Source organism: Rana temporaria, chromosome 1, assembly GCF_905171775.1.
Source record: "Rana temporaria chromosome 1, aRanTem1.1, whole genome shotgun sequence".
Taxonomy (NCBI): domain Eukaryota; kingdom Metazoa; phylum Chordata; class Amphibia; order Anura; family Ranidae; genus Rana; species Rana temporaria.
Window position 1 is genome coordinate 523,407,550 of NC_053489.1, and position 16,978 is coordinate 523,424,527.

Sequence of the window (16,978 nt, forward strand, 5' to 3'; positions counted from 1 at the left end):
AAACGGATGGATGAAAAAGCGAACATTAGGGGCCAGATTCACGTGGCGCAGCGGATCTATAGATCCGCTCGATCTACGTGAATTAAGATCCGCTCCCGCAAGTTTAGGAGGCAAGTGGCTAATTCACAAACAACTTACCTCCAAACTTGCGACGGCGGATCCTAACTCCCCCGGCGGAATTCAAATTCCGCGGCTAGGGGAGTGTACTATTTAAATCAGCAGGCGCCGTCCGCGAAATTTCCCGGCGTGCATTGCTCCCACTGACGTCGCTAGGACGTCAGTGGTTTCGACGCTTACGTAAACGACGTCCGTCCGTATTCGAGAACGACTTAAGCAAACGACGTTAAAAAATTCAAATTCGAAGCGGGAACGCCGGCTATACTTAACATTGGCTGCACCTGATAAAAGAAGGGGTAAGTATACGACGGGTACGCCGCTACGGAAACGTCGTAAGAAGACTGCGTCGGGTCCGCGTACGTTCGTGAATTTTGCTGATCTCGCTGATTTACATATTATTTATCGTAAATCAGCGGGAACGCCCCCGGCGCCATTTTTAAATTTAAAAATAGATCCGACAGTGTAACACAGTGTAACACTGTCGGATCTAGCCCTATCTATGCGTAACTGATTCTATGAATCAGGCGCATAGATAGGACCAGTGTAAGTCAGAGATACGATGGTGTATCTGTAGATACACCGTCGTATCTCTTTGTGAATCTGGCCCACAGTCCGCACATGTGAAAGGGGCCTTATGTGTACATGTACACAGGGTCGTCTTCAGCCGTTTCTAAGCAGTTGAGTTTAGAGGCTTTTTATGGAAAGCAAAAAACTGAGTTCAGACGCTGAGTTTAGAGGCATTTGAAGTGCCAAACGCTTCTAAACGCGGTAACCCACGCTTAGCTGCGTTTCGTTTACATGCTTTTTTTGTTTTGGCTATTTAAAAAAGAAAGAGACTTTTAGAAACGCTTCTAAACGCAAACATGGAATGTAAACGCAGCAAAACTAACGTTTTAAACGTGGGTTACTATCTGTAAAGACCTCCCGTGTACATTAAGCCTAAGGCCCGGTACACACGAGCAAACATGTACGATGAAAGCGGTCCGTCGGACCGTTTTCACCGTACATGCCTGCCAAAGGGCTTCTGTACGATGGTTGTACTAACCATCGTACAGAAGTCCGCGCGTAAACACTACGCGGGGCGTGTCCGCGTCGTCGCCGCGACGATGACGCGGCGATGACGCGGCGACGTGGGCGGGCCTGCCATTTAAAGGCTTCAACGCATGCGTCGAAGTCATTCGACACATGCGAGGGACGGCGGGCGCTCGGACATGTACGGTAGGTCTGTACTGACGACCGTACATGTCCGTGCGGGCAGGATTCCAGCGGACGGTTTTAAAACACGTCCAGGAATATTTGTCTGCTGGGAAAAGGCCCGGCAGGCAAATGTTTGCTGGAATTCGGCCCACTCGCGCCTACACACGACCGAACATGTATGCTGAAACTGGCCCGCGGCCTTACAGTTACAGTTACCTTACAGTTACCAATCAGGTTCAATGCTTCCTTGGAAGTTTGAATATGATTGGTGATGCATAACAGAGATTACCCCAATAGAAAGCCTTCTGCTATAGGGACTCCCGAGCCACACTCCTGTGAATGAACATTGTCCATTCACACACAAAGTGGGGAGTGGCCCCACCCCCCTGCTCCCTCTTCATTGGACCACTGGCCGTAATTGACAGCTGTGTGAGCCAGTGAGGAGAAAAGGGACCTGGGAGAGCCACTGCTCTAATGCACATCACTGGATTAAGATGGGGCTCAGGTAAGTATAGGGGGTCTGCACCCAGAAGGTTTTTTACCTTACTGAAAATAACTACTTTGAGGAGCACACTGCTACTGGCCCTTTCGGCTGTTTTTTGTGTGCTCAATATGTATTGTAAATACAGTGGTTTATACACCACTTAGATTAAGGCATATTGAGTAACCTTTTTGATTTTAGGTCATGTGCAGTGTTTTACTCTGGAATTCCACATTTTCTATATATATATTTCTGCTCTTATTTTTGCATTTCACATTTCAAACTAAGGGCATCCCATGCAAACAGGGTTGCATGTTATTAAAATTGCAACTAGGGATTAGGAAAAACATTTTTTTACTTTTTTTGATTTGCAGCACATGCTCAGGGAAAAGATTGTTCCAACATCTTGAAATTCTCTGAGTGTAACAAATGGGGCTACTACTGCTGACCTTTACTTATCTTATTTTATCTGAATGTACTAGTATCTTGGCTGTGTCTCACTTTAATGTATTAGAGTCACAGACATGGCACAAGCATTCAGCACATGCAGCTCATTCACATGAACGCTCAGGTCCATATACCATGAACAGGACTTGTTCGGTTTTTTTTGTGTCCTCCGAGCTGGCAGGTACTGCAAGTACTGAAGCCATGTATATGCATGAAACGTCAACTAGCATGTCAAAGAGGAGAGCACAGCAATGGCAGTCTACTTATCTCCTCAATCAACCTATATAATGCCTGGTGAGAATTCGAGATGCTTGGATATTTTGCAGTGCTCACTGAAGTTGGCAATTGTTTAGAGGCATTATGTTGGCTGTAGACCTTAGGTGCACACATTATACAATTGCTGAACAATTGTTTTTTTAAACCTTTCATACAGATCTAGATCTATGTTTGTCCCAAGCATGTTTGAATGAACTTACTCTTGACTGACTCACTACCTCTGCTGGAAATCAATTACAGGCATCAACTACTCTTGTGGTAACATAATACTTTCTAAAGTTAGCTTTGAACTAACAAAGGCTTGACAAAGGAGCATTGTAGAGCCCTGAAACGTTATCGCTCACATCCTACTGATGCCATCACGTCCGACGTCACTTGGCTTGCGTTCAAGCGTGATTACGGTTCTTGCTGGTGGACACTGTTCAAGCTTTGCATCCCTCCTTAGCGATGCGGTATTTTTTATGGTAGTGATATCTACTATTCAGTGAGTAATTTCTTTCCACTAACACAATATTTTGGTACAAGTCAGGTACATGTGGGCACAAGCATTTCTCCAGCAAGCAGATCATTATTTTTTTTTAATCAAAAGGGTTTTTATTGAACATAAGGTATATCACAACAGTTTCCAATGCACAAAAACTTACATAGAAAATCATGGACTATTCTTTCTTAATAATTCTATTATCCTATATGTCTATTTGCACTTCACTGCTGTTTTATATTTTGTGATTTGGGATTTGATATTTTGACCCTCAGTGTTCTAGCTGCTGTATTTTAGTTTTTATTTGCGCTGGTTGATTTTACTATTTTTTATTACATAGATTCTTACCCACAAGCACACACCAGTTGTATGCTTAAATGTAACATTCCAATTCGTCATTGCCAAGTTCACTACACAAATACAGGTCAGTTCTATGGGCATTGTAAAAGTCTAGACATCACTAGCTCCCTAGGGCTTAAACCAGGAGTATCTAGCCAGCGGGACCAAGTACGTTTAAACCTGCCAGGGCTTCCCCTGTGCTGGTAAATATATTTTTCCATAATGAAAGTATTTCCCATATGAGTTATCCATGAGGCAGTGGTAGGTGGCAAGGATGACTTCCATCCCATCAATATAAGTTTTCTGGCGTTAAATAATGCACTAGAGAATGCAACTCTGACCAATTCCTCTGGAATCACATCCTCCAGGACCCCCAGCAAGCAGCACATAAGGTCCACAGGGACTGTCGTTTGAAACACTCCATTGAGTGTACCCACCACATCACTCCAAAATCAGTGAAGCTTCGGGCACCTCCACAGGAGATGAATGAAGTCCCCGTTTTGCCGCCGGCAGCGACAGCACAAAGGGTCCGGCAACCTACCCATCTTATGTAGTTTTGTCGGGGTATAATGTACTTTCAACAAGATATACAGTTGGGACACTTTCTGCGCCACATTTAAAGAGCATGAGGTTACAGATTGCATAGCTTCCTCCCACTGATCCCCCGTAAGTAGGCCAAGGCCTCTCCCACAACAACTCTGCTCGCAGGTGTTTCGCCAGCAACATATGGTAGCATTGGGAGATGAACCCTTTAGTTTCAGTGCTGGTGTGCAGCACATGGAACACGGGAGCGGGCGACTGAGCCTATTCCACCGCGTCACCATGTGCAGCAACTGGATGTTGGAGCTGAAGGTAGTAGTAGTGCATGGTAACAGGCAGGTTAAACTTGGCTCGTGGAAGGTTAGCAACCTACCATTAGCAAATATGTGGGATAGCAGAGTCACACCATGAGCGCACCATCTGGGCCCCTGTTGCAACTTGACTAGCTCCACATACGATCGATTGTCCCAAATAGGGCTATATTTCGTAAATCCCTGCACCCCCTGGAGCTGTCTGCCCTTATTCCAAATCTTTTGTATGAGTGAAAGTGTCAGAATCTGTTTGCTAGATTCCAGGAACATTTGCGCCTCCAGCCCCATCGGGATGGTCTCGGCACCGTTGGCCAGCAGCATCAGCCGCGCCGCTGAGCTCCACGGATACTGAGACGTAAAGCCGGTCAAATGCTGCAGCTGGGCCGCAATATAGTACATCCAAGGGTTGGGTAGCGCCAACCCTTCCACTGTCCTTGGACTGTTGTAGCTGCTCTAACCAAATTCTAGGGTGCATGAAAATACTTTTTTATTAAATTGGCCTTGCCTGCGATCGACATTTTGAGAGTATTCCATGTATTTATTTTATTCAGCAAACAGATAATTAATCAGGGGTTTGTGTTCTGTAATCATTTTAGAGTAAGGTGCACATCATTTTTAAATAGTCTATACAAGTCTGACATTATTTTATTGACCAATCTAGGGTTGCGTGTGTTTTCTCCAACAGTGACAATAACCTACAGGAGGATCTATTTGATCAGATTCTGATTGGGAAGCTGGAATTCCCTTCTCCCTACTGGGATAACATCACCGATTCTGCTAAGGTTTGAGAGTAAAAATGTTTTACATGATTTGGCAAACATAGAAATAAATACATTTCATTTGTTCAATAAAATGAGAGCTTATGATTTGATGGATAAGAAATGACACAACTGTCTTCAGATTTTACCAAAGTGCACATTGTTGCACAAAGACCTAATAGGTCAGTAATCCCCTCATTAGCAGTGTGGGGAAAGACCTAGGCTGCAGCTTCTTTTGCCTGCATTAGGTGTCTCTGCAGATGTGATGTGACGTCTCTGACCTCAAGGTCTCGTGTTCATGAGGGGCCTAGAGAGATTAACAAGGGATACAGCCACTGGTTTGTCATTAATAATTTCCTAATGAACTTTAAAAACCAGCACAGGGTCATCTTCCTGTGTTACCACTTGCTAAATCACTACATTTGAATTGTCCATATTTCATGAAGTCCATATTGCCCTAAACCAGGCTCTGTTGATTTATGAATATTTTTTTTTTTTAATCAAGTCATTTTAATTTGTATAAAAATATAAAGAACACATGCACATTTATACATTCTTAATTTTCTCTTTAAACCCACCACCCCAACATATAACATACATAGCTTTATTTGAATAATGTACCACAGTTTATTTTTTCCCCTTTTTATCAAAAGTAGTATGCCATTTCTATTTAATCACTATGTGTAGTTCCAAATAGCAGAAAAGAAAAGCAGAAACAAATTCTTGGTAGCTTTATGAATATTTTAAGTGGAATAATTTCTATTGGCACACCCCAGGTAACATTTATGCCGCGTACACACGATCGGTCAAACCGATGAGAACGGTCTGATGGACCGTTTTCGTCGGACCAAACCGAACGTGTGTGGGCCCCATCGGTTATTTATCCATGGGTTAAAAAAAAAGCAATCTTGTTTTAAATTTAACCGATGGATACCTAACTGATAGAAAAAAAACTATCGTTTGTAGGCACGTCCATCGGTTAAAAATCCACGCATGCTCAGAATCAAGTCGACGCATGCTTGGAAACATTAAACTTTGTTTTTTTCAGCACGTTGTTGTGTTTTACGTCACCGCGTTCTGACACGATCGTTTTTTTAACCGATGGTGTGTAGGCACGACTGACCATCCGTCAGCTTCATCGGTTAACCGATGAAAACGGTCCATCAGACCATTTTCATCGGATGGACTGATCATGTGTACAGGGCTTTAGAGGTTTCATGATCTGCTCAATAATTATTTGAACGCCGAACAAAAATTCTGCTGATCAAGTGTTCCTTGTTTATGGGGATTTAGACAATTATTGTAGTTTTATATAATTATAATTATGTCTTATGTTTTCAAAGCTGATTAAAGTGTCTCATGTTTTCAGAATGATGTATTAGGTGTCCTAACACATTGCAATGTATACAATATAAAATCACTGTATTTACTATCTTCCATATCAGGAGCTGATTAGCTGTATGCTTCAAGTAAATGTGGAAGACAGGTTCACAGCAGATCAGATTCTCTCCCACCCCTGGGTGTCTGTAAGTACCAATTTTCACCCACATGTACATATCATGCATCAAGTCTTTACAAATATAATACATAGTTGGACTTAAACATAATCTCTAAACTGAGTGTGGGAATATAGCTATCATCATATCATATAAAATAAAGTGTGGCACTAACAGTGCTTTGAGAAAATATCTTTGCTCAAAGAAATTAAGAAGAAAACCAAAAAACCTATGCACTTATTCACTTAGGGCTTATGTCCCTTTAACTTGAATTTATCCACTCCCTTCATAGGTTTTTTGGTTTTCTTTTTAATTTCTTTGAGCAAAGATATTTGCTCAATACACTATTAGCGCCACACTTTATTTTATACGTTGTTCACAATTAAGTCTGGCTGTTGTGTTGGCTGCCTACTAAACACTTTTTGGTTGGCACAGTATATTATTCCATATATCATCATATCATAAATGTCCTGTTTTATCCTTTAAGAAAGAGCTTATAGTATCTTCATCAAATGTGAAGTGTATTCAGAGTCGTCATGTTCACGAATAAAAATGAAAGTACAAAGATTCTTTACGCCTATGGATGCTGATTTTGCACAGAAATTATTTTTCTAGCACATAAAGCCCAGGAGAAGTTAGGGAATTGCCATCCCGTGTATGCCTTTGCATCTGTAATTTCTTGCAATATATGCATTACTTGTGTTTTATCAAGAACATTTTAATAGTAATAACCCCATAAAATGCATTTTAGTACAAACTGCCATTAGATGATTTTAAAATAAAATAGCTTTCCACTTGGCAACATTTCCTGGAGCCTTTGATGTGGCAGGGACTTCTAATGAAGTATTTTATTTTAGTAAAGATAAAACTTAAAGCGGACCTTTACCCATAACAACTTGATAAAATAAATGTCCTGCAGCAAGGGATGTAAATTCCAGATTAATAATTACGCTACCAAAATTAGTGTGTACTGTAAATTGCCTCCATCATTACTCCTGTTATGTCTTGCTGAAGGCTGCCATTTTGCTGAAGTCCAGAGTCCCTGAGCAGAAGTAAATCATAAAGCGGCATTAAACCCATAGATTTAACAGTTTTTAAAAAACGTTACATTCCTGGAATGCTGGGATCGCTAACTATCACATTTGCATGTTTCCACAACCAAACTGTCAACTATCAAATGGCTGGTGTGATAACTGATCACATGTGCAGCACTATGGCAGTTGCAGATCAAACAGAAGCAGCCGCCTTGGCTGTAAAGAATAGGAGGGTTTAATTCCGCTTTAAGGCTGTCAGCAAATCTGCCTCTACAATCTTGGCAGTGTCTAAAAACAGAGAGCAACTGTGCACGTGCAGAGCAGTATGAGACAGTGTATTACTTGATTTTCAACAGTATAGGCACTTATTTGTGGTGTTTTAAATACCTATACCAGCAAAAAGGGCCAGCCTGAAGTATTCTAGGAGGACTCAATTTTCTGACTAAATTGCCGCCTTATCAGGGCCCATCAATGCAGTGTATAAGTGCAGCCTATCAGTGCAGCCTCATCAGCGGATGTCAATGAAGGAGAAAAATTACCTGTTTGCCAAATTTTATAACAAACTATGAAAACTGATTTGTTTTATTTTATTTTTCCAAATTTTCGGTCTTTTTTTGTTTAGCAAAAAATAAAAACCCCAGTGGTGATTAAATACCACCAAAAGAAATCTATATTTGTGTGAAACTTGCGTGCCAATTTTGTTTGGGAGCCACATCGCAATTGTCAGTTAAAGTGACGCAGTGCCGAATTGCAAAAACTGTCCAGGACCTTTACCTGCATAAAGGTCTGGGTCTTAAGTGGTTAAAAAAAAAAGACATACATATCCACTATCTAATAGCCCTGCAATCTTTTTATGAAATTATTTCTTACAGTTTTTTTCTTCCTCCATGTAATGTCTTCCCTGAGCTCACTTCCTTTTGTTTGGAACAATCAGAGCATGTTAGTTGTGGTCATGTTCACTGCTTTATGCACATTACAAATCCCTTAGTCCATATTGGGAGCGAGCGAGAGACGGTTCCTACAAACAATGGGACCATGTAGTACAAATGTAGGAACTGTATATCAGGAAGTCAGATCACAACAGCAAAGAAAAGGAATTCGGAGATTTGGAGGAAGCTGAGAGCAATAGACGGTACTTTTGAGTTAAGAATACATGTGTGAATAGAATATCAGCGTATAGTGTTACCTTGACCTTTTATTACTGCTACCATTCCAAGATTAAGATCCAGGTCAGATTAAGCAGTGGCATAGAAGCTTCACCAAGAATTATCAAATTTGCATCCATTTTCCACCCCTCCTAAGTGCTGGACCCTCAGATGTTCTTGGTAATGAGGCTAAAACTAATGCTGTATATTTATTAAATGCCATATGTCATTATAATATGTTCTTTATTTTTTTTCAGGATGATGCCTCACAGGGGAATAACATGCAGGCAGAAGTAACTGGTAAATTAAAACAGCATTTTAACTCGGTGCCTAAGGGGAACAACACCACAGCTGCAGTGTCTGTGATCATGGTAAGTGTTGTTTCTTGCCTACAATTATATCAGACTTGTTTATAATGAATTTTTATATTCTAAGGTGTTGCCATATTTTCTTTGTGTGGGTTTTACAAAGGAAAAGATAACATTAATGCATTTTGAATTGCCTAATATGAAATCACAAATTAAGAACATAACTCCAATAAGAATTATAAGAATCACTTTAACCTCCCTGGCGGTATGATTCTTTCAGAAAAAACATGCTGAAAGCGGTACCATTATTTGCAAGGAAATTTGGTGTTTTATACTGTAGGTCTGTAATTTTTAGAAATAACTCACTTAAATCTGACCAAACAAGATTCTAATAGGAATCCCGGGTATGACATTTTTTTAAAAACAAAATTATAAATTATAATATAATAAATAATTATAAATAATTATAACAAATAATAATATAATTCTAATAAAAATTATTCAATAATGTAATCAAATCAAAATCACTGAAATTTTCTCAGTTGCAGAATTGTCGCTGTCATTATTATTATTTTTTTATGACAAGTTTCCCCACAAATCGCTATCGCACAATTCTGCAAGTGATTATAATTTATTATCGCTGTTTTTTAGCTGATCTAAAACTATTTTTGACATAAAGGGACACTTTTGGTTGCTATGGACAATCTATAGTTTGCAGGGAGAAAGAAACGTTTTTATTTTATAAAAGTACATGTAGGGCACTGGGCAGACCACTAGGGACAAGGGGGGTGTGTTTTTTTTACATACAGTACTGTAATCTATAAGATTACAGTATACTGTGTGTAATGTGTTTGTTTACTTTTTTGAATTTGGCGCCGTTCTCCGTCCCCGTGCATCGTAACGTCGCAGGGAACGGAGATCGGCGGCACAGGAGGACGCTGTGTGAATCGAGCGAGGTCCCGCTCGCTCACACAGTGCGGTGGCATCGCTGGATCCAGGGACAAGGTAAGTAAACACTCCCTGTGCATCCAGCGAGGCAAGCCTGAGTCTGACTCAGGGTTACCGCTCGCAGCAGGAAAATCTAACCCCGAGTCAGACTCGGGAATACCGCCAGGCAGGTTAACAGTGTGGAGTCCTATGTGTTATGACCCAGCATAACAGTGGGGTCGATTTACTAAAATTGGAGCACTCAGAATCTGGTGCAGCTGTGTATGGTAGCCAATCAGCTTCTAACTTTAGCTTGTTCAGTTAAGCTTTGACAAAAAACCTGGAAGCTGATTGGTTTCTATGCACAGTGGCACCAGATTTTGCACTCTTCAAATCTTTTAGTTTATCAACCCAAGTGTCTAAAGTGCCCCAGTGTTTAGCATGAAGACTTGCTTCTCCCATTGAAATCAATATTTATCTTCATTATAATTTAGGGGGAAAGCTTGACTTTCTTAAAAAAAAAGAAAATATATTAAAGTCACACAAAGGGCAGCAGTACGTATCCATTACTGATATCATAGCCAAGTGAAATGAAGCTGAAGCACATATCTTATCTATACAACATATTCAATCCAGTTTTACACTCCAGTTTTATAGGGTAGCAGTGCTGATCCTGACCTCCCTGGGGCCCTAAGCAAAATGACATGTCACATTAAAGTTGAGAAGCGCGGGGGGGGGGGGGGGTTGAGCTGCCGACAATGACATGTCACGTTAAAGTTATCGGAAATGACATATTACATTAAAGTGAGAAGCGGGGGGTGCTGACTTCTTACCTCTTCTCCCATGCAGCCAGCGAATTGAGTACGTAATACGTTGAGGCCATCTTCTATTAGACCAAATTTTATTTATCACAATGTAAATACATTTCTAAGCACGTCATTCTGTTTACAACACGTATGAGGAATGCCTAGCAACATGAAAGTTGCTGAAATTGAACACTGAAAGATGACAGTAGGATATGTTCTAGTGCTTATTGTTTTGCTTTGACCACGAATACCCATGTTTACATACCATAAGCTCAAAATCTGCAATTGCCACACTTTAAGTAGATAAGGTTTCCTGGTGTCACTCTACAACTTACAAAATAACATTTACATTTCATTTCACAGTTTGATTTTGACTTGTAACAAGAAGCTTCTGGTCTACATATCTTGCATTAATGAACAAGTGGAGATGAGTGTGACGCAAAGGCCTGGTATAAAGACATAATGTACTGAGCTATAAGAATAGACATAATAAATAGAATAAGTCATGCATGTCCACTCTTATCTTGCTCAAATCTTTTACGCTGCTCTTCACTCCTTGCTGGTGGAGGTGTTTAAATTGGCTTACAACTTTCTTTACAAATGTCTCTGATAAGCCTACTAATGCAAAAGACTTTTTTAAGACGGTAAATGGATTTACATGAATTTACAATCATTACAGTTAGAAAACAGTTGGCCTGATTCACTAAATAGTAAAATAAATTACCATTTCTCATTTTGGCCTGTTTTTTTTGTGCATTTTTTTTTTCAACTAAACCTGATTCACTAAAATTTTTACCACTCCTATGATGTCATAAGCATTTTTATTTTTATCTTTTGTACAACTTAACTGTGCAAAATTATATGCTTGCAGATTAAAATGTAATTATTGTGTGTATATACAACTTGCACATTATACAGCTGATTCACCATTAAAGGGGTTGTAAAGGAAAATTTTTTTTTTCATAATAAGCATCCTTTACCTGCAGACATTCCTCTTTTCACTTCCTCATTGTTCATTTTTGCTCAGAAGTTGCTCTATTTCTTCTCTGTTCTGTTCACTTCCTGCTTGTCTGATTGTTACTCACCACCGTGAAGGGAGGGTTTACTGCGGTGGTCAGTAAGGTGCTCACCCCCTCCTGGGAACTACATCTGTGTGGCAGGACGCTCTCTACGTGTTAGAGACTTCAAGGAGGTGTGAATTACTGGGCGTGCCGCAATTCATACTGGGAAATGTAGTTCTTACATGAACGAGCGCCGCAAACCAGGAAGTGAATGAGAGAACAGAAACTAGAATGCCGGAGGTGATATAGATGAAGGAATTTAATAGGTATTTACTTGTTTTTTTAACAGAATCATTACACTATTCTGTCTGTCTACCTTGCAGACATTAATTTTAGGCAAAAAAAAAAAATTCCTCTACAACTCCTTTAAGTTTCAGGTCTTTCAGTGTGATATTGAGACAAATCAATGTCTCTTGCTGAAACGTGCAAATTGGCTTCTGACAAGCAAGCTGGAGCCTTTAATGTAAAAACTGAGGAATCATTTTAATGACCAAGGGGGCTGGGTCATTGTTAAATGTTCCCTGTTTTTAAACACAAGGTCCCTAATATTATATAAATTTGGCATTAAAATGTGTTTAAATTATTTTTTTAAAATCTTTTTTATTTCTTCTGTTTTTTATTTATTTTTATGTTGTGCCTAATTTGGCAGGTAATGTAGAATACCCCAGCTTGCCATGGCTCCTGACAATACTAGCCCCCAGGAACACTCCATATCACTTCACTTTGCACACAAATTATATCAACACAGGAATGTGCAACAATGAAATTTTTTTTTTTTTTTGTGAAACACAAATGCACGCACAAAGTTTGAAACATTTTTAAACTTTAACTTTACATTTTAGTCAGTCAGGCTGAAGGTTTTCACTTTCATAGTACACGCAAAATATGAAAAGCACTGTATAATTTTTTTGGTTACCTCAGGCAGCACTCTTCCTATTTTCTCAATGGTCTCACTATTGCTGATTGGTGACTGGTACATGTCATTAGCTCTCATCATTAGTACATCATCAGGACCCACAGTTAATACACATCTGATTTCTCTATATCTAAGATGTCCTAAGACGAAATTGATTACTTTTAGATGAGCTAATAGCGTGTTCCTGTCACTGAGAAGGTTCAACAAAAGTACAAGTTAGCACTGCAGTGACTAAAACTACTTGAGAGCAGCAATTTTACTAGTACAAGCCAAGAGTTTGCATATGGCATTGAGCCAATCCATCAGTAACAGCAAAATAATACTGAAGTTGATTCTTCTATTATTATGTTGTGCAGCTTTACATGAAGGAAAAAGCCTTTACGTGGAAATGGCTTGCATCCTTTTACTATGCTGCCAAAACCCAGTTAGAAGCAAGAGCATTTAGAAAGTAAAGCCATAATTATTAATTGAATGTATCACAAGTTACTCATACACCCAGTCCAGCTGCTTAAGCTAACCCCACATTTTAGGATATGTTAAAGGTTTGGTTATGCCCTGTACACACGATCGGTCCATCTGATGAAAACGGTCTGATGGACCGTTTTCATCGGTTAACCGATGAAGCTGATGGACCTATGGATAAATAACCGATGGGGCCCACACACGATCGGTTTGGTCCGATGGAAACGGTCTATCAGACCGTTCTCATCGGTTTGACCGATCGTGTGTACGCGGCATTACACATTCTCATTTTCAAATCTGAAAGGCTTAGGCCCCGTACACGCGACCGAGTTTCTCGGCAGAATTCAGCCAGAAACTCGATGGGAGCCGTATTCTGCCGAGGAAACCGGTCGTGTGTACACTTTTGGCCAAGGAAACCGACGAGGAACTCGTCGAGCCAAATAGAGAACATGTTCTCTATTTCCTCGTTAGTCAATGGGGAAACTTGGCTCGCCGAGATCCTCGGCGGCTTCACAAGGAACTCGACGAGCAAAACGATGTGTTTTGCTCGTCGAGTTTCTCGAACGTGTGTACGGGGCCTGATATTTTGGCAGCTCTGTAATAAATAATACATAATTACATTTCATTTTTTTCAGTGCAAGCACTGTAAATACCTGCATTTAACTTGCTATAGCAGAGTTCAGAGAGGGGGGCAGGAGAAGCAGCCAATCAGGTGTTCTGCAGTGAAATAAGCATGTTTATAGGAGGATAGAGCAATAAGCTCAGTGTGCTGCTTCTCTTTTCATTGTCCTGTCACAGGCTGGTGGTGTGGAGGAGACTTGTAAATAAGCATTGCTGTAAAAATTGCAGCAGAGAAAGATCTAGCTGCCTTCTTTGCCTGGTTAAACTGTGCTGTGTGGTAGGGGTGTGTAATATACAGGACTGGATGGACATAAATACAAGTCCTTTGACACGTAAAGCAGCTCCGATATGTGTATTTCACTTGTGTTTTAGCTGTCTTCCCGCAGCTCAGCTTTACTAGCAGGCTAATTAGCATATTTTTTTCATTTTTTAATACTAGGTTATGTATAGAGCATTTCCAAATAGGACCCTATAGGTCTTCAAAATGGGCAGAGTTTTTGGTATATCACTACATAACAGATTATATGTAAATCAAAAAAAAAAATCACTATATATATATCAATGTGAGTTATAATGTACTGTGTCTGATATAACACGCACACTGGCAATGCTGTGTGCAGTGTATATTCAGTATTGTTTTTATTGTATTTCATGTTGTTGACTTTGCTTTTAGTAAGTCTAGTTTCTATCCCTTGCTTCTTTCCTACATCCCTCCTGTTTCCAAACGCCTGCCTTGCTTCCCTCTGCATAGGTCCAGGACAATGGTATGTACTAACTGCATCTGCAATGCTTTATCTGCTGCACACATACATAACATTATAACTGTTCCATTGGAAAGAAGGAGAGGAAACAGTGACCGACAGACAGAGATAATCTATTATATATAATTAATATATGAGCATGTCATTTATTTATCACAATACAAGTCACTGTTAGCTCAAGTCACATGTTAAATACCATAATGTTAAACATATGGTTTACTGAAATTTACTGAAACACGATTCTTTACATGGGTACTCGTAGTGGGAAAATTGAAAAGGTCTGTAATCTCCATCTGCTGGAGAATGCAGGAACTGCAGAGAGTTTACCGGATGGTCATTGCTTGGGGTTATTGTAGCCATATTAGTGCACTTGCGACAGAAACCATTGAGTACTGTCCGTGATACTTTTCCTAAATTTACAGTTTTTCCAGAAAAGCTTACGGGGTATGTCCACTTCTTTAAGGTACTGCTTGGATCTAGAAGAAGGGGACATACCCCGAAAGCTTGTATGTCAGTGCAAAAAAAAAAAGTATCATGAACAGTACTCAATTGTTCCAGATGGTCCTTTTAACAGTGCAGATGTACTTTTTTCACATTGTTCCTTTGAAGGTAATTAGCAGTGTTGGCATTGTTCTTCTTCTAACCCCCACTGCCCCCCGCATGGACCTAATACACTGTATATGTTTTGCATTTACGTTGCAATGTTTAATGCTGTGTTGTATACAAGTACATAGCAGCTCTGCAACAGAGTATGCAAATGCATTTGTCTTCCTTTCTGTCCTATCATGTCCAGTGTTACTCTGTATAATGAGTGTTTGTTTTCTTTGGTGCATCAAACATTGTAGCATAGTATTTGTTTACTGACTTATTTTCTAAAAAAATATGTTTTATACATAAAAAACTATTTAAAGATGATTATAATTTGTATAGACTGCAGAACTCCTCCAGGACAAAACGTCAATAATATAATCCCATGTAATCTAAATTGCTCAGGGAGTATTGGTACTTTAATGCTGAAGTATTCACAGATTTCATGATTAGTAAAGACTATTTGACTTTTCTTTTTTTTTTTAATGAATGGTTCAGTGTGATCACAAGGGGCTGAGAATTATTTGAAACTTGGGGTTAGTTAGACAAAAGATCAACACATCCCCAATCTAGGTCTAAACAAGACTAGGACGAGTATTGTCATTGTTACTTCTCCTTTTCACTGCACAGTGCATGCCTATTTACACACTAATTTCTTCATTTTATGTACATTTGATATATTTTTTTTATTATTTATTAATTGGTAGAAATGGATTATTAACTCTTGTTTTTAGAACACAGCTCTTGATAAGGAAGGGCAGAGGTTTTGCTCCAAACGGTGTGCCGACAATTCCACTACTAACTTGGAGAAAGCCCGCATTGGTGACAGCAACAACTGATGATCTTCACCAGGATTTGGAATCTACAAGATTGATGTGATCAACTCAACCTGCACCATATTGCCAAGTTTTCTGGGCAGTAGATTGCTTATCACGAGGATTACCAATGACCGAATCCAATGGGTGATGCCCACTTTATGACATGTTTGATTTTTATTTCTAAGACAAATTGTCTTGCTTCCTTTTACAGAACCTTCCATCAGTTTTCATTTCAAAACCTAGAGGACTAATTAGATTGTTGGAGTTGAGACTATTCTGTGGTCTTCTTTTGAGACTTATTTCCATAATTATGTAGGGCAGCTTCTAAAAGCATTAGACACTTTCAAAAACGTATTTTACCATATGGAGTAGGGTCTACTACTGATCAATGTCTACTGATTTGCTAACACTAATAAGACTTTCCGAAGAGGATCTGCAGCACATCCTAGTGTCATCTGTGAATTAGCATTTTATTTTATGTCATTCATTTTCAAACCATTAACCACAAGGGAAGCAGCTTTATTTTAACCTATTTTTGCTCAGTGTTGATTTAAAATGAGAATAAAAATCCATTTTTTTTTTCTATCAACCACAAAAAAATCATGAAAAGGTTTCAACAATAAGAAAATAATATAATTAATTTGGCCATTTTTACAGTATTTTAAAAATAATTTCTAGCATTCTTTCAACAATTTTTTTTTGTACAATGGTTATTTATTTTAACTCAACTTTTCATCTATTGACTGTTGTACTACCAACATAGACAGCTCCTGCAAGTATGTAAAATAAGTAATCAAACATCTATCAATGGAATGTAAAAGTTGCTGCATGCTGCAACCAGAAAAAAATAGGAACACAATGTGCAAATAGCAAAATAAAATCATTCATTTTATTTAATACACTTCTATAATAGCAAACAACCAGCAGGAATGTGCAGAATAGAGGCTGATCTACAATCTATAGTCATTTAGGAATGGAAGTGAATAAGTAAACCCAGCCTGATACTACTGACGTCTTATTTCAATGTATTTTTTTTTATGCTCGTACTATCTTACAGTTCTAAGGTAAAAACAATCTGATGTCTTGAT

General features: G+C 39.3%; 1 protein-coding gene across 5 annotated transcripts in view; it reads left to right on the plus strand.

The window, feature by feature from the left end:
• DCLK2 (doublecortin like kinase 2) overlaps positions 1-16,530 on the plus strand; it is a 162,507-nt gene extending 145,977 nt beyond the window's left edge. For 2 of the 5 annotated variants that reach the window (XM_040331885.1, XM_040331886.1), the window contains 4 exons: positions 4,875-4,971; positions 6,393-6,473; positions 8,880-8,993; positions 15,807-16,530. In XM_040331885.1, the coding sequence (XP_040187819.1) occupies positions 4,875-4,971; positions 6,393-6,473; positions 8,880-8,993; positions 15,807-15,911 (397 nt within the window). In that variant the 3' untranslated portion in view covers positions 15,912-16,530. Of the gene's footprint in view, positions 1-4,874; positions 4,972-6,392; positions 6,474-8,879; positions 8,994-11,026; positions 11,128-14,474; positions 14,488-15,806 lie in introns of all 5 variants that reach the window. The other 3 variants (XR_005744612.1, XR_005744618.1, XM_040331887.1) reach the window with 3 other exon arrangements.
• Positions 16,531-16,978: the final 448 nt, after the last annotated feature.